Source organism: Squalius cephalus (genome assembly GCF_949319135.1).
Source record: "Squalius cephalus genome assembly, chromosome: 1".
NCBI classification, from domain to species: Eukaryota; Metazoa; Chordata; class Actinopteri; order Cypriniformes; family Leuciscidae; genus Squalius; species Squalius cephalus.
The window spans coordinates 1,030,306-1,053,992 of NC_137122.1; the positions used below are offsets into that span (position 1 = coordinate 1,030,306).

At 41.0% G+C, this 23,687-nt stretch overlaps 1 protein-coding gene across 1 annotated transcript in view; it reads left to right on the top strand.

Annotated features, from left to right (window-relative positions):
* LOC307169556 (uncharacterized protein) overlaps positions 1 to 23,687 on the top strand; it is a 42,930-nt gene that overhangs the window by 11,391 nt on the left and 7,852 nt on the right. Inside the window, exon 2 of the mRNA XM_079890283.1 lies at positions 19,535 to 21,716. Within this exon, the coding sequence (XP_079746409.1) occupies positions 19,540 to 21,716 (2,177 nt within the window). The 5' untranslated portion in view covers positions 19,535 to 19,539. The remainder of the gene's footprint in view (positions 1 to 19,534; positions 21,717 to 23,687) is intronic.

The window sequence follows — 23,687 nt, forward strand, 5'->3', positions numbered from 1 at the left end:
TTAACAGTCTTACTTTTTCTTACATGTAATAGGCACCAGATTAGTTGGGTTTGCTGTACGGCTATTGAAGACCTTAGACTTTCTATCTTGTAATAGAACAGCAATAGAGAAAGATACAGGCAAACTGGGTTCCCGCTTGTTCTTTAAACATTTGAGAAAGTTACTGCTATCATAGCGGGCACCCAACACATATCACTGAGAGCTGGTATCAGTTGTTTTTGGTTCACCTCGAGCAGATGGAGGAGGTTGTGGGCCCTGGCGTTGTGGCAGAGGCTGAAGAGCTCTCACAGGAGGAGGGGGAGGGCGAGCTGGGCCCGCAGGCTTTGGTGGTTGCTGTGCCTGCTGTTTTTTGCTTGATATCTGGGGGCTTGCAGCAAAAGAGTGGGATAGTTTGGTTCCAGCATACACCAGTTCTTCCATTTTCTGTGAGAAGCACAGAAGTGGAGATGCTGGAGAGAGGGATAAAGTGTCTGGTGAAAGGGGCTGTTGCTCTGGTGTTATCGGAGGCTGTAATATGCTGACCTGGCTTCCCTGGCTGTTTTCCAGGAAGTCTTCCTTGGGTGCTGAATCTTGGAGCAGAGATATATCAATTAGATATTGTCCTTTAGCACTCTTGAACCAAGTTTGTTTTGGTGGTGGCCATCCTGATGAAACAGTTGTCTCTGACTCCAGAAAAGATTGAAGTTGTCAGTGAAGTTCACTCCTTTTATATTGCAGGTTTTTTGCAGCCATGTATTTAGTCTAGGGATGCACCGATGTGAAAATTGTGGCCGATACCGATAACCGATATTAATATTGCTGTTATGGCCGATACCGATATTTACCGATGTCGATATCTCTGTATAGAAAACAAATTTTAATGATTATCAAATAAAGAGCTATTTTCCAAAACACTTTTTTTTTTTTTTACTTTAGAAATGACTGATATTGGGCACCTTTACCTGTATGCAAAATATGTCACACATACGACACACATGCATTATATTGCATTGCATATAATGTGTGCTGGTCAACTTGTCTAAAATTAAGAAACCCTTAGAAAACAGGAAAAAAAAAACAGGAACATTGTGTACAATTAAGATAGGCTACTTAATTTATTATTCCAATATCCAAATATGATACTAAATAGCACAGGGAAAAGGGCTTCTATTTGTGACGTGCTGTCTTTGCCTTTGAACATTGCACATTTTAAACAGGACACGCATTAGCTGAATAAATGTTAGCCAATTCAAACATATTTAAGAAAACAGTTGACAATGAATAGACAGGAGTCCAATAATAGCATAACGAATCACTTATTCTAAAAATAATAACAAGTATGCTATAAGACGAATCCGACATATGGGCTGTGTTAACAGTAAAACGTCCGTCATTTAACGAATTTTAAAAACACGGATGGATAATACAAAATGCTTTCTGACATTTTGAAAGAAAAAAAAAAACAAGCAAGAACAAAATTTAAACTTAGCCCGTCAATTTTTCATTTTACAATTATCTTCTCTCTCTCTCTGTGTGCGCGCGTCCGTGTTTGTGAGGGAGAGCTCACGCAGCACTGATACATCGGTAGCCTACTTTTTAATCCATAAGTAACGAACGCGCTAGTTTTCATACAAAATAAATATGTAACATAATTAGGTAGGATACTTTAGTTATTATTAACACAATAACGTAACACATGAAGGCTACGTTTCTCAACACTGAGAATGAATAATAAACGCCTGTTTCTCCACTCGCGCTTATCAGTAATCCACAAATCACACGTGCGGTCACTTTTGAGAAAAATCAAATTCGAACGGGTATCAAATATCAAGCAATATTCAAATATCTACGAGTCAAAAAACGATCAATCAAAAATGTGTCATGAAGAGGGAAAAATCATAAGTCGCACTGGACTGCGTTAACAATGTTACTGACGGGACAGTTCTCTGTAACGCACGTCCAAAGACTGCTTTAAAACTTTCACAGAGACCTCAAACAGAAAGCACAAAGCCTGTCTTTAAATTTAATTTCGTTTTGTATTAATTGTATCTTAATTTTGATCAATGTTTCATCAAAAATAAACAACGTAAATATTAGAAAATATTTAATCAGGACATGGAGGCGAAAGCGCGTGAACTGAAGCGCGTCTCAAATGAACCGAAACCTACCTGCCTCACAGACCTGAGACATAGCCTATATAGAAAGCTTGAAACATCTATTTTTAAACAGAACAATTCAAAATGAAAGAAAACAGACTGTTCTCTGCTTATGTCATCTGTATGAAATGTGTATTTCTCTCAGGCGCGTTCACTGCACGAGTCAGCATCAGTAACTTAATCTTCAACTTCACACGTCAAATATCGGCCTGTTCACATCGGCCCTATTTTGACATCGGACCGATACCGATGTGTAAAAAAAATGACCATATCGGCCGATATTATATCGGCGGCCGATATATCGTGCACCCCTAATTTAGTCCAAGAAACCGTGAAAACCTGTTTGTTCCTCTTGCTGGGAGAGGTCCATTGATGAATGTTTGAACTTTCAGTCTTTTAAGTGTTTCAAAAAATTCATTGAAATCCTTCTTAAGGAGTTCTGACTGCTCTTTATGAAAATCATTCTTCCCCACATGAATGATGAGTTGATTTGCAGTCTTATGTTTCATCAGAATGTTCTGAAGTTCCCTGTTTACATCAGAAGTTGTTGCTTGTGGAAGGCAGCATGTAGTTGTGTCCCTGCTGCTAATGTTTCTGATTATGGAGTCTCCCACTATCAGAGTCCTGGACTCGGCTGCGCTCTGAGCTGAGTGCCGCTGTCTGCTCGACCTTGAGCGCCAGTTAGCATCAGTGTTAGCTACAGGCTGATTCAGTCTGTGTTCGATCACATTCATCACGTTTGGGGATTCCTCATTTACATTCATTAGTATTTCAGATCTGTTCTCAAGATGTATAGGTAGTGGTAGGAGACCAGTGTTTGCAATCCTTGTTAGAGCTGTATCTGGGGTAGAGGATGCTACTGCTGCAATATGTGATGCTCGTGACAATCTGATGTCTCAAGTAGGGCTGTCACTTTACGTTCGAAAATCGATTGCACAATCGATTGGACCAACCAACGCAAGTTTCGAAAACGAAAATAGGGAATCGATTTTAACGGTCTTTTCTCGGAGCGCGTCCAGCTCGTCACGATACGCCCGCAGTGAACGCGCGTCACACAGCAACTGCAGGCTCTGACACACACATAACAGCAAATTATCTTTCTGCATAATGCGTCTCTTTTTACTACAAAACTGTGAATTCTGCCGGTATGCAGACAGTCTCATGCATTCAGATACAAATTCGGGCTACGCGTCTACAATCGCCTACGTAGGCGAAATTTGTATGACATTTCTAATGGTAAACACAGCCATGTTGAAGACTGAGGTAATGTTTTTCATTTATGCTATGGCAGTCCACTATGCTTATTGTTTTTCGAGAATGTTGCACTCCTGTTTGTCATTGTGTACGAAACTTCACGCCAATAAATCATCAGAAATATTGCAGAATTGTGCGCGATTCAAGCGCCCTCAATTACGTTCGTCCTAATGCCTGTTCGTTGTCCGTGGATTTGCCCATATTTTGCGTTTAAAATGGAAACGTCTTTAGACATGGAAAATCGATTTTACAATCGATTCAATGAACACTTATGTCTCAAAAATCGAACAGGATTTTTTCACAAAAGTGACAGCCCTAGTCTCAAGTGTAGGGATGTTAACCGATGACCGTTTGACCGATGGTTGACCGTATCAACGTTAACCGATCAAAGCTGTCGGTAGTCGGTTAAAAAAAATCTCTAAATTAGGCTATTATAGACAGTGGGCTAAATGCTACTACAGTTAGCCATCTCATTCCAGGATATTTTTGTGTGAAGTGAACAAATCTCTCACACTCAATTTTTCATAACTCGTCTGTTTGTACTTAATACACCAATAAAAACATTTGGCGCGAGGCGCAGCATTTGGGTTCGCGCGCGCACAAGGTTTGCGAAAAGTAAAGGCTACAGGCTAAAACACTCGAGGTTAGAGCCAGGGCAGACGACAGGATGAAGCGTTCGAAGAAAAGTAGTGTGTGGGACCATTTCACCAAAAAGAATGACACTGATGTAAGTTGTTTGTGTGATACAGTGCTGTCATCATCTTTCTTTATTATTGTTAGCACTACCTTAAACTAAAGTCTCTTTGGAGCTGTCATTTTCTTAAATGAGCCGCGGCAATGTTTCAAATGAGCTTCTAACGCTAGACAAATGCCTTTATTTTCAACGCGATCACCTTGTACCCAAACATTTCGAAACTAAGGATCCATTTGTCCTCCGATTACATACAAGCTCTTCGGTGCCGCGTTTGCAGGACTCATGTTTCACGCTGTAGTGGATTTAAAAAAAGTGACGTGAGTGGAAGGGCGGTGCCAGGGCTGTGTGTGTGTGAGCGGGAGGCAGAGTGGTAGAGAGATGCGACAGAGTTGCAAAATTGCAGACGCGGCTCGAAATGGCTGTTATTTCAAATAGCGTAGCATATTTTAAACTAATCGGTTAACCGGTTTCAACCGGTTAATGAGGCTCGGTGGTCGGTCAAGATAATTTTTAGTTTTCGCCATCCCTACTCGAGTGCCTTTGGGTCTCGCTCCGTTTGTGCAATCGATTTGTAAGTCGATCGGCTTGTTTCTCTACCTGTCGAGGAGCACTAGTTTCATGGGACTCACCGGCTATATGCTGAGGGTGTCCATGACGAAGCTCTGTTGTGTGTCCCGTCTGGTTTGGTGGTCTTATAAGTAACTTTGTTTCAAGAACTGCAATCCTTTGTAAAAGTCTGTGGCAGTTAGTGCAGAAAGTAGATTCTTGAACCAGAAGAGACATTTTCTCTCTTATCTTTATGAATGTAGGCAGTTGTGTTTTCCTTTCCCTGGAATGTAAGCTGGACGGGTGAAAGAATTCTGCGTTTTTGTAGTAATCCAAACTTCGTTGGTTGAGCACTGTGCTGTTTGCTGAAGTTAAAATTAGGTGATAAAAGGAGATAAAATATAAAAGTATAGAAGATGAAATATAAAAGCGATAGAGCAATGTGCGGAGCACACAAAAAGTGCCTGGTGTCTCAATAACGCACTCCCTGAAATAGGTTTCGAAGGAGCAAACGATTATCCATTTTCTCTGCGCAAACCTCAAAAACGCAGACGGCGTGCACATGCGCATCACATGTTTGGTCGATAGGTATGCGCGTTTGCGTGTATTCCTTCACAAATCAACCCTCAACAAACTACTTGTTAGGCCTTAAAAATTTATAATTCAGAAATTGTCACGTCTGCATAGCCACGCGAACCGGAATTATCCCGACAACGTTTTATCTGTATAGAGGTAAAGGGAAGGAGGCCTTCACAGGGGAGAGACTAGTTGACACTTCTAATATGATTCTTTAGGATCTAAATTAAAAGTTTGTAATATACTTTAATAAAAAATTCTCACTAGTATTGTAAGAAAACACTAATTTCACCTGGTCAAAAACAGCTGTTTTCAGCACGCCATTTAAAGGGGTGGTTGATTGCTATTTCACTTTTTTCAAGTCAAGTCATCTTCATTTATATAGCGCTTTTAACAATGTAGATTGTCTCAAAGCAGCTTTACAGAGATAAGCGTATAATTTAAGGCAACAGAGATTGTTTCGGCTGTACAGCAGAGTTAAGTTATTTCCATCTAAAGTTAGTTTTAATTGATTTGCTTCTGTCGCAATGATCATTTGTTATTAAATTAGGGGCCGCTAAGACGACACCATTCCCTCTACACAGACTTTAAATGCGAACCTGTGAGAAACACTGATGGCGTTCACATGCGCATTTAGAATGGGTTCTATAGTTATGTGCGTTTGAATATACGCAGGTTTGGAATTCCCTACAAGCCAAGCCTAAACAGAATACTTGTCTTTCCTTATAAATTTTGATAAGGAATTTTATTTTATTTGTTGCTTTGGGGTAGGACCGCGAGACGAATTTTCCCGACAACGCCTTATCTGTAGAGTGGTAGTGGGATCCTCCATAGGGAGAGACTAGTTGGCACTTCAGCACTGCGTTGTCATCGGTCCAGGCGAAGGTCCTTCGTCAGATCTGGATACGGCCTGGATCCGGCAGGCTGCAGGAAAACCTCGGGATAAACATAGACACTAAAATTAGCGTAGATGCCATTCTTCTCATGATGTAACGAGTACATCAGGATTTTTGGGAAGTGTTCCCGGTTCCGGCTGACCTACTATATGCAGCCTAACATTAAATTATAGAAGTCTATAATGTATTATGTGAAAGCTAGGTCAAAGAGATGTGTCTTTAATCTGGCTTTGAACTGACAGAGTGTGTCTGCTTCCCGGACAATGGTAGGAAGACTGTTCCAGAGTTTTGGTGCTAAATAGGAAAAGGATCTACCGCCAGCAGTCGATTTTGATATTCTAGGTATTATCAACTGGCCGGAATTTTGAGATCGTAGTAGACGTGACGGACTATAATGCGTTAAGAGCTCGCTCAAGTACTGCGGAGCTAAACCATTCAGTGCTTTGTAAGTAATCAGCAATATTTTAAAATTGATGCGATGTTTAATAGGGAGCCAATGCAGTTTTGACAGAACTGGGCTAATATGGTCATACTTCCTGGTTCTGGTAAGAACTCGAGCTGCTGCGTTTTGAACCAGCTGTAGTTTGTTTATTAAGCGTGCAGGGCAACCACCCAGTAGAGCATTACAATAATCTAGCCTTGAGGTCATGAACGCATGAACTAACTGTTACGCATTTGTCAATGAGAGCATATGGCGTAATTTAGATATATTTTTAAGATGGAAAAATGCAGTTTTACATATACTAGACACGTGACTTTCAAATGAAAGATTGGTATCAAAGAGCACACCCAGGTTCCTAACCGACGACGAAGACTTAACAGAGCAGCCATCAAGTGTTAGACAGTATTCTAGATTATTACGTGAGGAAGTTTTTTGTCCAATAATTAGAAACTCTGTTTTTTCAGAATTCAGAAGTAGGAAATTACAAGTCATCCAATTTTTGATATCCGCTATGCATTCCGTTAATTTTGTGAATTGGTAAGTTTCGTTAGGTTTTGAAGAAATATAGAGCTGAGTATCATCGGCATAACAGTGAAAGCTAATGCCATGTTTCCTAATGATATCTCCTAAGGGTAGCATGTACAGAGTGAACAGCAGCGGTCCTAGTACTGAGCCTTGTGGTACGCCATACTGAACTTGTGATCGATGAGACATCTCATCATTTACTGCTACAAATTGATAACGGTCAGATAAGTATGATTTAAACCATGCTAGTGCATTTCCCGTAATGCCAACATAATGTTCTAATCTATTTAAATGAACGTTGTGGTCGATGGTGTCAAATGCAGCACTAAGATCGAGTAACACTAATAGCGAGATACAACCACGATCGGATGATAAGAGCAAATCATTTGTGACTCTAACGAGAGCTGTCTCGGTACTATGGTACGGTCTAAATCCTGACTGGAAATCCTCGCAGATATCATTTCTTTCAAGAAAGTAACACAGTTGTGAGGATACCGCCTTTTCTAATATCTTTGACAGAAAAGGTAGATTCGAGATCGGCCTGTAATTGACTAATTCTGAAGGATCAAGTTGCGTTTTTTTAACAAGCGGTTTAATCATAGCCAGCTTAAAGTTTTTTGGTACGTATCCTAGAGACAAAGACGAATTAATGATATTAAGAAGAGGATCTATGACCTCTGGAAGTATTTCTTTCAGTAGCTTAGTCGGTATAGGGTCTAACATACATGTTGTAGATTTAGATGATTTAATGAGTTTAGTAAATTCTTCCTCTCCTATAGCAACGAATGAATCAAATTTTTCCTCAGGGAGACTACAATGCACTGCCTGATGTGATACTGTAGTAGACGGTTGCATAGTTATAATTTTGTCCCTGATATTATCAATCTTATAAGTGAAGAAGTTCATAAAGTCATTACTGCTGTGTTGCTTGGAAACTTCGGTGCTTGAAGCTTTATTTTTCGTTAGTTTAGCCACCGTTTCAAATAAATACCTAGGATTATGTTTATTTTCTTCTAATAGGGTTGAAAATAAGCAGATCTAGCAGCTTTTAAAGCCTCTCTGTAAGTAATTGAGCTCTCTTTCCATGAAATGCGAAATACCTCTAGTTTTGTTTTCTTCCAGTTGCGCTCCATTTTTCTGGCTGCTCTCTTAAGGGCCCGAGTGTGCTCGTTGTACCACGCCGTTGGACTTTTTTCTTTAATCTTCTTTAAGCGCAACGGAGCAACTGTGTCTAAAGTGCTGGAAAAGAGAGAGTTAAACGTTTCTGTTGTAATATCTAGTTCTTCTAAGCTATCTGAGATGCTGAGATGATGAAACTGTTTAGGAAGATTATTAATAAAGCAATCTTTAGTAGCAGAAGTGATAGGTCTCACATATTTGAAACACGGAGTCGGCTTTGCAGCCTTGGCTAAATGAAGTTTACACGAGACTAGATAATGATCTGAGATGTCATCGCTCTGCTGCAGAATTTCAACGGCATCAACATCTATTCCGTGTGATAATATTAGATCTAGAGTATGATTACGACGATGAGTAGGTCCTGACACGTGTTGTCTAACTCCAATTGAATTTACAATGTCTTTAAATGCCAATCCCAATGCATCTTTTTCATTATCGATGTGTATATTAAAATCACCAACAATTAGTACTTTATCTGCAGTCAATATTAATTCTGATAGAAAGTCCGCAAATTCTTTGATAAAGTCTGTATGGTGCCCTGGTGGCCTGTATACAGTAGCCAGCACAAATCTCAAACGTGATTTATCGTTTACACTATATATTTTTACATTAAGCACCAATGCTTCAAAAGAATTATATTTAAAACTTGATTTCTTAGTGGTTTTGAAACTATTACTATAAATTACAGCAACACCACCCCCTTTGCGTTTAAGACGAGGTTCATGTTTATAACAGTAATCTTGCGGGGTTGATTCATTTAAAGTAATGTAATCGTTTGGTTTTAGCCAGGTTTCTGTCAAACACAGCACATCTAGGTTATTATCTGAAATCATATCGTTAACAACGAGTGCTTTTGAAGTAAGCGATCGAATATTCAGCAACCCAAGCTTTAGCATTTGCTCATCTGTATTATAGCTGTTTTTTATTTGTTGAACATCAATTAAATTTTTAACCTTAGTTGGGTTTAAACGTTTTTTGGATTTCCAAATTCGGGGAACAGACACAGTCTCTATATGATGATAGCTAGGTGAAAGAGGCTCTATGTGATAGGATTTATCTGACCTTGGTGACGCGAGGCCGCTAGCAGACGGTCGGTTAAGCCAGTCTGTCTGCTTCCTGACCTGAGCCCCAGATTGTCATGTTTGAGCTCTAAGACTATGAGCCATATTACTAGAGAGAAGAGCAGCACCATCCCAGGAGGGATGAATACCATCTCTTTTCAACAGGTCAGGTTTGCCCCAAAAACTTTTCCAATTGTCTATGAATTCTATATTATTAAGCGGACACCACCGAGACAGCCAACCGTTAAGCGAACATAATCTACTAACTATCTCATCACTCCTGCGAACAGGAAGGGGGCCAGAGCAAATTACAGTCCTTGACATCGTACTTGCAAGTTCACACACCTCTTTAATATTAATTTTGGTGATCTCCGACTGGCGGAGTCGAACATCATTAGTGCCGACATGAATAATGATCTTAGAGAATTTACGATTAGCATTAGCCAGCACTTTTAAATTTGCTTTGATGTCAGGCGCTCTGGCTCCCGGCAAACATGTGACTATGGTGGCTGGTGTCTCTATTTTCACGTTCCGTGTGATAGAATCGCCAATAACTAGGGCACAATCATTCTCAGTGGGTGTTTCACTGAGCGGGGCAAATCGATTTGTTATGGTAATCGGAACGGAAGAGTGGTTTTTAGATCCGCGACTAGAGCGATCCCTCACTGTCACCCATTTGCCCGGCTGCACGGGCTCTACTTCAGCCAGAACCGCGTCATGTAAAGAGTTCTCTATTCTATGCGCATCCAAAACATCTAAAGCACTAGCACTCTTACTATCCTCAATTAAAGTTTGGATGCGTGTTTCTAATTCTGAAATCTTCTCTGTCAACCTAACTGTCTCCTTACATTTATCACATATAAATCCTATATTGCCGACAGAGAAGGCTATGCTAAACATGTGACATGAAGTGCAGGTGACAATAACAGGACAAGACATTACTCACCGTGTTTGTTGAGTGATTCTTACTCACCTGAGCTTTTTATGAACTCAAAGGCGCGGACGCGCGAGAGAAAAATAAATAAATAAAATAGCTGAGCGCACGGGTGGCGCGTTAACAGGCTAGCGAATTACTAGCGTTTTGTGCTAGTAGTACTAATAACAAAAGCTAGCGATGTCAGGTTAATCTGAGATGTTGGGTAAAATGTAGTAGTATAAACAACTAGAAATAGTAGTAAAATGATGGTTCAAAACAAAGAAATATAAGGCTAAGACGGAGCTTACAGCACCGAAGCACACAAACACACTCACAGCAGGCAGCGAGGCAGACAGGAGCAATCGATCAGCGATCAGACAGGAGCAAAAGTCAGAGAGCAACCAAATACTTTTCATTTTAAATACTGTGTAATGTTGCTGTTGGTGCATGAACAGTATCTGCAAAGTTGCTGTGCTGAAAGTTCAACGTAAGCGGAGATATCGTCTTTTAAAAATCAGGAAGTTTAATGCCTACAAAAACGACTCAAATGGGACTACAACGAGATACTTCCCGGGTTTTATACGTAACTAACCCATACATTTACATCAACCCTCCCTCCGGAACATGTTCTGCTGTCGAAGAGGAGGAGTTATAGTGGAGAGCTGTAGCCGTCAAAGTGTGTTATTTTCACCCAGCTGTCAGGTCTTCTGTGTTCAGGCTTCCTACAGACGCTGTAGTTCGTCAACAATGGTTAAAATTTATGTTTGATTATGTTCCTGACAATTACAATCATAGTTTAGCTCTCTGTGCTGCGCATTTTACGGAAGACAGCTTCCAGAATCTACACGAGTTCAATGCCGGATTCAACAAGAAACTATTACTACAACATGAAGCAGTTCCAGCTTTAAAACCAGAGGCAGCAGTTGTTGGGCCACAACCTGCAAGTAAGATTTAATCATTTTAAATGTATTTGCCTGTATAATTTAAGACGTAATGTTTTAGTTTTATCAAGGATGTAAACAAATGCCAGCGCTGGCTTTAGCCACTACAAACGCGTACAAACATTTTGGACCCGAATTTGTAATATGTACAAATTTTGTAAACGTATTTTCCATGTATACTTTATGACGTAATTTTTTTTATTTGATCAAGAACGCAAACCAATGCCAAAGCGGTTTGGTTATAGTAGCTAGTTAGTTCGATGCTATTTTGTGTGTATAAGACAAACGTGTACAAACTTCAAAAAATTATCGCAACAGCAAACTTCAGCTGCTGTTATCACATGTACACCTAAAGAAAACGACAAACTGAGTAAACTAAGTTTTGTGAATAGTTAAACGGTTGTTCATTCTATCAATAAAACAATATCTTTAAAAAACGGTATTACTCAGTCATGTATTCAGTTTTAAATGTTTAATCAGGGGGAAACCGTATCTCAAAAGCTAACAAACAGCAGTAGCATTTTCAAGTAACAGCGTATGGAAATTCTTTGAGAGAATAATAATAAAATAAAATAAATTACCATTCAGAAATGTTTAGTAAGAGCCGTGTTTGCGGAGGTTCTGCTTGACTCTCTTCATCACCGCTCTCTGGGTCTGATTCTGGCTCATACTGATACGGCAATATTGACACCATTATTTACATTTGACCGGAGCACATACAACTGTCGCCTGTAAAGGTAATGGGCGTGAAGATTCCGGACACAGTTTAGCCAATTACAACACACCGGCCAAACTAACCAATCTGAGCCCATTGCCTGTTTCTGAGGGAGTGGTTTCATAGACTCAGGAAGTCAACTGGTCGTTCAATTGACAGAGGAGGAAGCGGCTTACAATAAAGGTGACATTTTGGAAAAATAAGGCGTTTTTTAACAAACGAAACACGAAGACATGTTATATTGCAGCCCATAAACACAATCAAGCAAAGAAAAAAGGCAGTAAACCACCCCTCTAAGTGCATGTGTCTTTAACCTGTTAAGCCTCACCAGTGCGTCGGCGCACTGAAGCGTTTTTTTATATATATAGTTCAAAGTTACTATCAGATTAAATGTTATACCTTGACAAACTATACATCATTAAAAAGATATAAGACTCAAGTTTCAGTATTTGACCACTATTGTATTCTGAAAAACTTATAGCGACAGTTATGTCTTAATTTGTGTCAGGAGTTATGAAATGAAAAAATGAGTCGATACCTTTAATATGAATTATGCGCGTCAGCCGCTTTCATTCATAAAAAACTCCCGTGCTGTCGTCATGACAGCGATTCACAAAACAACGTCCCTCAGGGCTTTAGCTCAAAAATGTGCAGATTTGGAGAAATATTGATATATTCTCATAGATTCACATCATATTTCTATAGACAGGAATAATATTTATTGAATTTATACCCAAATGCGTCGATGTAATCATTATGAGCGATTGGATACTCTGAGACTGTGTTTTCAATTCATACCACTAGCCTGAGGGCGCTATATGCACAATAATAGTCCATATATGGAACATGAAGAAGAGCCATGATCATGTGACATTCCAGGACGTCACTGATACACACAAAACTACAGAGATCGCACTGTAACATGCAGATAAAGATGTTTTGAAGATAATAAACATAATTGCAATGATATTTGAGTTACCTGTGTTTTTCAAGCCATGCCAGGTATTTCCATAATAATATATTATATTTATAATGTAATGCTAATCTATATAGACTATCATTGTGCAGAACACCATACAATAGTATATTTTCTGTCTGTTTTTTTTTTATCTGAAGCCAAATTAGATCACAGAAGATTATTTTAAAACACTCGTCTTGCGTTATAAAGTAAGTTTGGAGCACAAACATGGTTTTAATCTCATAAATTGTCGTGTATTGATGGTGTGCTAAGCTAACATGCTAGCTAGCCTAGGTGCACCTGCAACCTAGAAGTTATCTTTTATGATTTTGTTTCTAAATAGGAATGCTTGCTGAAATGTTTCTTTATTCCAGAAGGGCATTTTATACAGTTAGATACAGTGAGAACTTTGAGAAAAGAAATTAGGGACTGAAACCCTATGAATAGCCTGTGAATAGTCAGTCGTTAGTAACTATAATGCAGACAAAAGAAAAGCATATTTAGAGCCATAACCAGGCTGGAGAGGTGTGAATGTGTGCAGGGGGAGACTGAGACTGAATGGGGCTCGTTTGCACCACAAAACAATAGAGACAAAAGACTGAATAGATGACTTAGAAGATGAAAATAAACATCAGTTGCATTTTAGAGTCTAATCAAAATAAAGTCATGACATGATCTTGAAAAACATTGAACTAAATACAGAGTTTTAGACTTATCTTCATATTGTACATATAACATGGTCAGACATGTGGCTTTAGCTGCAGTGCATTCCTAGATTGCTACAGTGCCAACTTCAATTTTATTTTCATGAAAATGTTTCATAAAAATAAATTTCGAATAACTTTACAAAATTTTGAAGCTATTTATAACTATTTTTTTCATTACGACAATAATTAATTCTACATTTACAATAAACTGCCAGGTGTCAGCTTTCAAATGGGATCATACTTGTGCTTTTAGTGCAAAGGGATCATGAACTGTATCTGTTTCAGTTTGGGTATGTCATTTCTGGGGATTTTTCAAAAGTGGGGTTGCAGCTTAACAGGTTAAATGATAATGAACTTTGCTCACCCCGCCCCTCTGTTCTGTGGGGCGTTTTGACACAACCGGACACAACACACGTGGAGTGTTGCCTTGACAACAGTTGAGGGTATATTTTGAAGAATGGCAGCAGGAGTCTCTGAGGACACTGAGCAACCGTATAAATTTGAACCGGAGTCGGAAAACAGGACGTTTCTGATTGGTTGGATAGCGTAATGTCACTTTGATCTATCTTTGTATGTACTGGCAGGGTAGAGTAGTGAGATACGAACGCTATGTGTTTACTGATGTATACGTTAGTTCATTGACAGATTGATTGCATTTTTTGAATGGCCTGTACACAACCATTCAAAAAACCCTTTATGAGTAACACTAAATCGAGGACCGTGACGTCGCCAGGTATGGCACAGCCGGGGCCCCACCCTGGAGCCAGATTTTCCCCACACATAACTATAAAGTGAACTGTATAAAACGAGTTTTAATTTTTTTATTTTTTTAAATAACCCCCCAACCACCGCTGGTAGTTGGTCCATTACCGTGGTGGTAAAAAAATCTGCCACCGTCACAGCCTATATATACTAAATATAATAAGATAACCTTGTTTGAAATACTATATTGACTGGGTTAAATAGAATTACATTACTTAAAAGAGACTAAAATACAACTTTCATTGACTAAAACTAGACTAAAATGTCATCAGTTTTCGTCGACTAAAACTTGACTAGACTGAAAAGAGTATGAACGTGACTAAAACTAATAAAAACTAAAATGACAGCTTGACACAAAGACTAGTCTAAAACTAAAATTAAAACAGGCCGCCAAAAACAACACTATTCACCACCTACAGGAGGGACTGTATGGGGCCGGTGCTGAGAGGATCGGGTGGCAGTCGAAGGCGGAGGCCTCGACAACCCGGTCCCTGGACACGGAATCTAGCTCTAGGGACGTGGAACGTTCCCCTGGCGGGGAAGGAGCCTGAGATTGTGCGTGAGGTTGAGAGGTTCCGACTAGAGATAGTCGGGATCACCTCTACGCACGGCTTGAGCTCTGGAACCACACTCCTTGAGAGAGGATGGACTCTTCACCACTCTGGAGTTGCGCATAGTGAGAGGCGGCGGGCTGGTGTGGGTTTGCTGATAGCCCCCCAGCTCAGCCACCATGTGTTGGATTTTACCCCGGGGAACGAGAGGGTCGTTTCCCTGCGCCTACGGGTCAGGTATAGATCTTCACTGTCGTGTGTGCCCACGGGCCAAACGGCAGTGCAGAGTACCCGGCCTTCTTGGAGTCTCTAGGAGGGGTGCTGGAAAGTGCTCCGACTGGGGACTCCGTCGTTCTACTGGGGGACTTCAATGCCCACGTGGGCAACGACAGTGACACCTGGAGGGGCGTGATTGGGAGGAACGGCCCCCCTGATCTGAACCTGAGCGGTGTTCTGTTATTGGACTTCTGTGCTAGTTACAGCTTGTCCATAACGAACACCATGTTCAAGCATAAGAGTGTCCATCAGTAGGCTTGGGCGGTATTCGAATTTTGATACCGTCAAACCCCCTCCCTATTTTACCGGGGTATACAGTATTACCGTGACTAATTAAAAATTATGACATAATGGGCTCAGATGGCGTCACCAAACTGTTGGTTTGTGCCTACACAGTTCAGAAACTGAATGCCAGATCGGGCAAAAAAAAACAAAAACAAAAAACAAATCAAGCCGTGCACGTTGGCATTAACTGTTATTATGAGCCAGAGCCCACCATTATTCAACATAATATCTGTGTGCGTGCAACAAGCAAGAAGTGCCTTTGTAATCCGGTGACGCGTGTCCATTTGATTTTTATTAATAAAACTTTTCTGCAAAGATGGAAGTTGACGATCGCCATCTCTGTAGTGAACGCGCCTATAGAGAAAAATGCACATCATTGATTAATCAGACTATATTTCTTTTCGTTTTGAATTGTTTCGTTTAAAGAAATTGACGATCGCCATCTCCAGTGTAAAATGCACATCATGGATTACAGAGAGTAGGCTAGTCTTTCTTTTTGTTTTGTATGGTTTCGTTTACTGAAATTGATGATCACATCTCCGTATGAACGCGCCTAGAGAGAAATGCACATCATGGATTAAATAATCAGAGTGGCCTTTTTCTTTTCGTTTTGAATTGTTTCGTTTAAAGAAATTGACGATCGCCATCTCTGTGAACGCCATAGAGAGAAATGCACATCATGGATTAATCAGAGAGTAGGCTACCCTATATTTCTTTTCGTTTGAATTATTTTGTTTAAAGAAATTGACGATCGCCATCTCCAAGTTTCGGTTAATTTATGACATTTCAATACAAGTGACCGCGGCATGCCATCGCCCATCATGTCATGATTATATTAAATATATAGGCAATTGGTTGATGAAAAATTTATTAAAATTAAGATACAATTTATACAAAATGAAATTCGTTTTAAAGAGGCCTTTTACAAAACGAAATTTATTGAAGTGGTCAAATCGTCTGACTCCCGATGCATCCCATCTTATTTGTGCTGTTCACTTTTCATAATCAAGAAAGATGGAAAAAATAACATTATAATATTTTAACAAATACGAAACTTAATGCGCTTATTTAATGAACTCGAGAACAAAATGCATCCTGGCAGCAGTGAGTGGGTGGTTGTTTCGGAGATGCGACATTAGGTTAGAGGTGTTTACATCTCTTGCGGTCACCTTTTTATGGCACAATTTACAAATTGCCTCGTCAGTATTTACCGCCTCTCCCTTCTCATTCGGTTGGAACCAGAAATATTGCCAAACTGCAACCACACATAAGCATTTTTTAGGCAATAAATAAATTATATATATTATAGGCTATAAGTGCCGGTAATGACGGTATTGAAACTGATACCGGTGCTATTTTAAGATCCCGCGGTATCCGATATTACCGTAATACCGCCCAACCCTATCCATCAGTGCACGTGGCATCAGGACACCCTAGGCTGTAGGTCGATAATCGAGGTCGATAATGGTCATTTCATCTGACCTGCGGCCGTAAGTCTTGGACACTCAGGTAAAGAGAGGGGCAGAGTTGTCAACTGATCACCACCTGGTGGTGAGTTGGATCCGATGGCGGGGGAGGAAGCTGGACAGACTCGGCAGACCCAAGCGTACTGTGAGGGTCTGCTGGGAACATTTGGCCGAGTCTCCTGTCAGAGAGATCTTTAACTCCCACCTCCTGCGGAGCTTCGACCGGATCCCGAGGGAGGCTGGAGATATTGAGTCCGAGTGGACCATGTTCTTCACCTCCATTACTGAGCGGCCGCTCGGAGCTGTGGCCGTAAGGTCTCCGGTGCCTGTCGAGGCGGCAATCCCTGAACCCGGTGGTGGACACCAGAAGTAAAGGATGCCGTCAAGCTGAAGGAGGAGTCCTATCGGGCCTGGTTGGCTTGTGGGACTCCTGAGGCAGCTGACGGGTACCAACAGGCCAAGCGGACTGCGGCCCGGGTGGTTGTGGAGGCAAAAACTCGGGCCTGGGAGGAGTTCGGTGAGGCCATGGAGAAGGACTATCGGCTGGCCTCGAAGAGATTCTGGCAAACCGTCCGGCGCCTCAGAAGAGGGAAGCAGTGCCCTACAAACGCTGTCTACTGTAGAGGTGGGGAGCTGTTGACCTCAACTGGGGATGTCGTTGGACGGTGGAAGGAATACTTTGAGGATCTCCTCAATCCCACCGTCACGTCTTCCATTGAGGAAGCAGAGGCTGAGGGCTCAGAGGCGGACTCGTCCATCACCCAAGCTGAAGTCACAGAGGTAGTCAAGAAACTCCTCGGTGGCAAGGCACTGGGGGTAGATGAGATCCGCCCTGAGTACCTCAAGTCTTTGGATGTTGTGGGGCTGTCTTGGCTGACACGCCTCTGCAGCGTTGCGTGGAGGCCGGGGACAGTGCCTCTGGGATGGGGGACCGGTGGGTGTGTTCCAACTACAGAGGAATCACACTTCTCAGCCTCCCTGGGAAAGTCTATGCCAGGGTACTGGAGAGGAGAATACGGCCGATAGTAGAACCTCGGATTCAGGAGGAACTTCTGCATTCTTCTTTTGTAATGCTTTTCCAGGCATTCATCACAGCCTCTTTTACTTGTTGTTTGTTTTGGGGGGTTATTCCCTTCAGTCTCTCTCTCTCTTTTTTTTTTTTTTTTTTTTACAGGTAAAATGCATGCTCTATAGGGTTTAAGTCTGGAGATTGAATTGGCCAGTCTAAAACTTTCCACTTCTTGCCCCTGATGAACTCCTTTGTTGTTTTGGCACTGTGTTTTGGGTCATTATCTTGCTGCATGATGAAGGATCTCCCAATCAGTTTGGTTGCATCTTTCTGTAAATTGGCAGACAAAATGTTTCTGTACACTTGAGTGTTTCTGATTATCAATGAAGATTAATGAGCCTGTCCCAGAAGAAGCCATGCAAGCCCAAGCCATGACATTACCCTCCACCGTGTTTCACAGATGAGCTTGTGTGTTTGGAGTAATGAGCAGATCTTTTTTTTCTCCAAACTTTAGCCTTTCCATCACTTTGATAAAGTTTAATCTTTGTCTCATCAGTCCATAAAACTTTTCCCCAGAATTTTTGAGGCTTGTCTCTGTTTTTTTGGGCAAATTCCAGCCTGGCCTTCATATTATTCTTGCTAATGAGAGGTTTGCATCTTCTGGTGTAGCCTCTGTACTTTTTGTTCATGAAGTCTTCTGCGAACAGTAGATTGTGATACCTTCACTCCTGCCCTCTGGAGGTTGTTGCTGATGTTACTAACAGTTGTTTTAGGGTCTTTCTTTACAGCTCTCACAATGTTTCTGTTGTCAACTGCTAATGTTTTCCTTGGTATACCCTTTCGAGGTCTGTTACTTAGTATACCAGTGGTTTCTTTCTTCCTCAGGACATTCCAAATGGTTGTCCTGGCTATGGCCAATGTTTGTGCAATGGCTCTGATTGATTTTCCATCTTCTCTCAGATTCACAATTGCTTGTTTTTCACCCATGGACAGCTCTCTTGTTTTCATGTTGGTTACACGTCTAACTGCAGTCTGCACAGGCAAAACCAAAATCTGAAACTGAGCGCAGACATTCAGTGCTATTTATTGTTTGAATAATCAATGTAATAGGACACACCAGGGCAACAAAACACACCTGCCAGTCACACTTGTGGTCACATGAGCAATGGTTGGGTTCAAACAAAAAGGTTACATCTTCTAAGTTGTGTATCACATCCATATGTAAATACCTGGAAATAAAAGCTGAAATGTTGATCTTTTCCCTCATATTCATTTTTTGACGTCAAACCCAAATATTTTCAGTCTACAGAAAAATTAAAGGAATTGCCACTGTTCCAATACTTTTGGTGGGGATTGTATATCTCCAGATGATAATAGGCAGACGCAAATGATCAATTCGTCACCATTCACTTGCCTTTTAACGCCAACTTTTCCACCTCTTCACAATCATGGAAAGTTTCAAGGACATATAATCACTTTTTAAAAAGGCATCAAATTATCATATTTTATAGCAGTTGTCTACTTTCTACCATTACATCAGGGCTCACTTTCATGTCCTTTCACTTTATATTTCTCTCGGTTAATTATTTTGATGTACTGAAAATTATCCATTTACCATTATTTTTTTTCTTTCATGTCAGACCTGATGGAAGTGAAGGAGGAGAGTGAAGAACTGAGTGAAGTGAAGGAGGAGAGTGAAGACCTGATGGAAGTGAAGGAGGAGAGTGAAGAACTAAGTGAAGTGAAGGAGGAGAGTGAAGAACTGAGTGAAGTGAAGGAGGAGAGTGAAGACCTGATGGAAGTGAAGGAGGAGAGTGAAGAACTGAGTGAAGTGAAGGAGGAGAGTGAAGAACTGAGTGAAGTGAAGGAGGAGAGTGAAGAACTGAGTGAAGTGAAGGAGGAGAGTGAAGAACTGAGTGAAGTGGAGGAGGAGAGAAGAGCCAAGAAATCTTTTACCTGCACTCAGTGTGGAAAGAGTTTAAAAAGCAAACAAAATCTTGAGATTCACATGAGGATCCACAACGGAGAGAAGCCGTTCTCATGCGATCAATGCGGGAAGAGTTTCAGAAGAGTAGAAAATCGTAATCAACACATGAGGATCCACACCGGAGAGAAGCCGTTCTCATGCGATCAATGCGGGAAGAGTTTTAGTCGATCATCATACCTTAATGTTCACATGAGGATCCACACTGGAGAGAAGCCGTTCTCATGTGATCAATGCGGGAAGAGTTTCAGAAGAGTAGAAAATCGTAATCAACACATGATGATCCACACCGGAGAGAAGCCGTTCTCATGTGATCACTGCAGCAAAACATTTCTTAGGGCATCAGTCCTGAAGGCACATCTGACAGTTCATACGAAGGAGAAGCCACATTTATGTTCTGTGTGTGGAAAGAGTTTTTCACTTCTGCTTTATTTACATATACATCAGAAAATTCACACTGGTGTGAGAGAGTACATGTGCTTTGAGTGTGAGAAGACTTTCACTACAGCGGACGGTTTAAAACGGCACCAGAGAATTCACACTGGAGAAAAACCTTACAAGTGTTCACACTGTGACAAGAGATTCAGTCAATCTGCAAATCTGAAAACACATGAGATGAACCACACTGGAGAACAACCTTACAAGTGTTCACACTGTGACAAGAGATTCAGTCAGCCATCATCTCTGAAAACACATGAGAGGATCCACACTGGAGAACAACCTTACAAGTGTTCACACTGTGACAAGAGATTCAGTCAGCCATCAAATCTGAAAACACATGAGATTATCCACACTGGAGAAAAACCTTACAAGTGTTCACACTGTGACAAGAGATTCAGTCTGTCATCAACTCTGAAAACACATGAGATGATCCACACTGGAGAACAACATTACAAGTGTTCACACTGTGACAAGAGATTCAGTCATTCATTCTCTCTGAAAACACATGAGAGAATCCACACTGGAGAACAACCTTACAAGTGTTCACACTGTGACAAGAGATTCAGTCAGCCATCAAATCTGAAAACACATGAGATGATCCACACTGGAGAGAAACCTTACAAGTGTTCACACTGTGACAAGAGATTCCGTCTGTTAGGAAATCTGAAAACACATGAGATGATCCACACTGGAGAACAACCTTACAAGTGTTCACACTGTGACAAGATATTCAGTAAGCCATCAAATCTGAAAACACATGAGATGATCCACACTGGAGAACAACCTTACAAGTGTTCACACTGTGACAAGAGATTCAGTCATCCAGCAAATCTGAAAACACATGAGATGATCCACACTGGAGAAAAACCTTACAAGTGTTCACACTGTGACAAGAGATTCAGTCTGTTAGGAAATCTGAAAACACATGAGATGATCCACACTGGAGAAAAGCCTTACAAGTGTTCACACTGTGACAAGAGATTCAGTCAGCCATCAACTCTGAAAACACATGAGATGATCCACACTGGAGAACAACCTTACAATTGTTCACACTGTGACAAAAGATTCAGTCTGTTAGGAAATCTGAAAACACATGAGATGATCCACACTGGAGAACAACCTTACAAGTGTTCACACTGTGACAAGAGATTCAGTCAGCCATCAGCTCTGAAAACACATGAGAGGATCCACACTGGAGAAAAACCTTACAAGTGTTCACACTGTGACAAGAGATTCAGTCAGTCATCATCTCTGAAAACACATGAGAGGATCCACACTGGAGAGAAGCCGCACACGTGTGATCAGTGTGGAAAGAGTTTCTCTACTAAACGTCACCTAAAGCTACACATGAAGATCCATGCAGTGGAGAAACCACTTAAACGCAGTCTGAGATCACGGTAAGTAGTTTATTTTCATCTGCTGAGCAACAAAGTCTCCTCTGTGTAAGCCACACATCACCCTATAGCCAAATCTCTCCTCTCCACCTATAGCCGGTGTGTGGTGAGCACAGGACACTTTGTTGATTGATATCAATTAATTTGTGTTCAACCAACAGGAATGTGTAATTTTTCAATTCAGATCAATGCAAAAAAAACAAAAATTCGCTCTGACAGCAGGTGGCGCTCATGTAAAGCAGAAATACAGCACTATACAGGGCTCTAGACTGCGAGTAAATGGTCACATTTTGCAACCTTTTTTTTCCTGGCACACGGCAAACGAAAGCAGAATGAAACCACGCTACTTGTTTGAGCTGCGCAGCGCAAAGAGTTTATCAGCTCAGAGCAATACTAGACAGCGGTTTACTCATGGGCTGATCTCGATCACGCAACAACATTACTACACAGCGCTGGCAGATTCATGCTACCGTTAACCCGAACGTTGAGGTCACTTCAGTGATTTGGGAAAAGCACGTAAAAGTTAAAAGTAAGCGATGCGTAAGGATGTAGTGTAACGATTAATTATTATTTTTTCCGAAGTGTTGACAACTTAATGTTAACTAATAACTGTTGCAAACTGGTACAACCAACAAAATATTAGTGCATTCCTGGAACTGGGCGTCCGTTACACTACAACCTTATGCATCGCTTTCTGCCAGGACTTTTTCAACAGATCTGATGCCATCACTAGGCTGATTTAAGAATTGAATTCAGGCTGCTATATTTAACAGTGAGTTCATTTCATTCAGGTGTGAGGATGGTGGATCAGGAAAGACAGGGGAAGTCAACAGGTAGGTCTAACATTAGGTGGAAGTGTAGGGGAGGTCGGCGATGGCATCAAGTACAGATGAGACCAGTGATGACATCAGGTAGGAGTTCTATTAGTTAGACCACACAAAACTAAATGTCCAGTATGGTCTGAATTTCTGTTGACCAACCTATTCACTGTGTCCTTTTTGGGTAAAAAATAGTGCAGACAGAGATGGAAAGCCACTCACCACTGAGGAGGAATTGGAGGAGAATGTGGAAAAGAGGTGAAGATGAGGTTTACATTTACATTTACCGTAAATCCTCTAATATAGGCCCGGGCCTTTATTTTACTCAAGCACATTGCGGGCCAGGCCTTTATTGGAAGGAGGCCAGAATTAGAGACGGGCCTTTATTTCTATTTGAGCAAAACGGACTACCAGTAGAATGAATAAAAACAAGATTTTGTGTATATTTGAACCTATAAAATACTAGGTTAATTTATTGAAAACGTACAGTTATGGTATGCATACAGAACATTAACAACAAATACCGGTAATTCAGGCTAAATTCCTGTGTAGAAATATGGTAACAAAAACGTAGCAAACATACCGGTAGTGCATTGTAAACACTTTACCATACACAGTGATAATTAGGCTATTGATTCATAACAAAAGGCAATTTACTGGTTTAGACACCTTACCGCTCCAAAGTTTAACCATCCTCAGATTGTCCAATTATAGTCCTAATCCTCTGTTGTTGTGTGTCCTGTCTCGTTTGGTTTGAAGTAAAAAAAAAAATCCTCCAATTCTGTTTAATCCTCCTCTTCATCTCTCCCTGTAATCTCATCACTCGCGCCGGCCTCTACAACAAGTTCATTATTGTACAGTTCCTCTTCGTCGTCCTCATGTTCCGCTGTGCGTCTGTTCTCTTCCTCACGCAGGCGGGCAGCAGTCAAGGCCTCTCGTCCAGCAGCACAGGGCTGCCATGGTAAACAACGTTAGCCTACCGGTGACTGAAGTATCACGTGCGAGTCAAGAGCGAAGTGATTGACATGACCAGGCTACCGTAGCTATGGCTTGGATTCGTTAACATTGCCCCCCTGTGGTATTTGTATGTTACTATCACAAGCATAATGTTGTGGCCTGCCCAGAAAAACATTGGTTCTAATAATTCCCCCGGCCA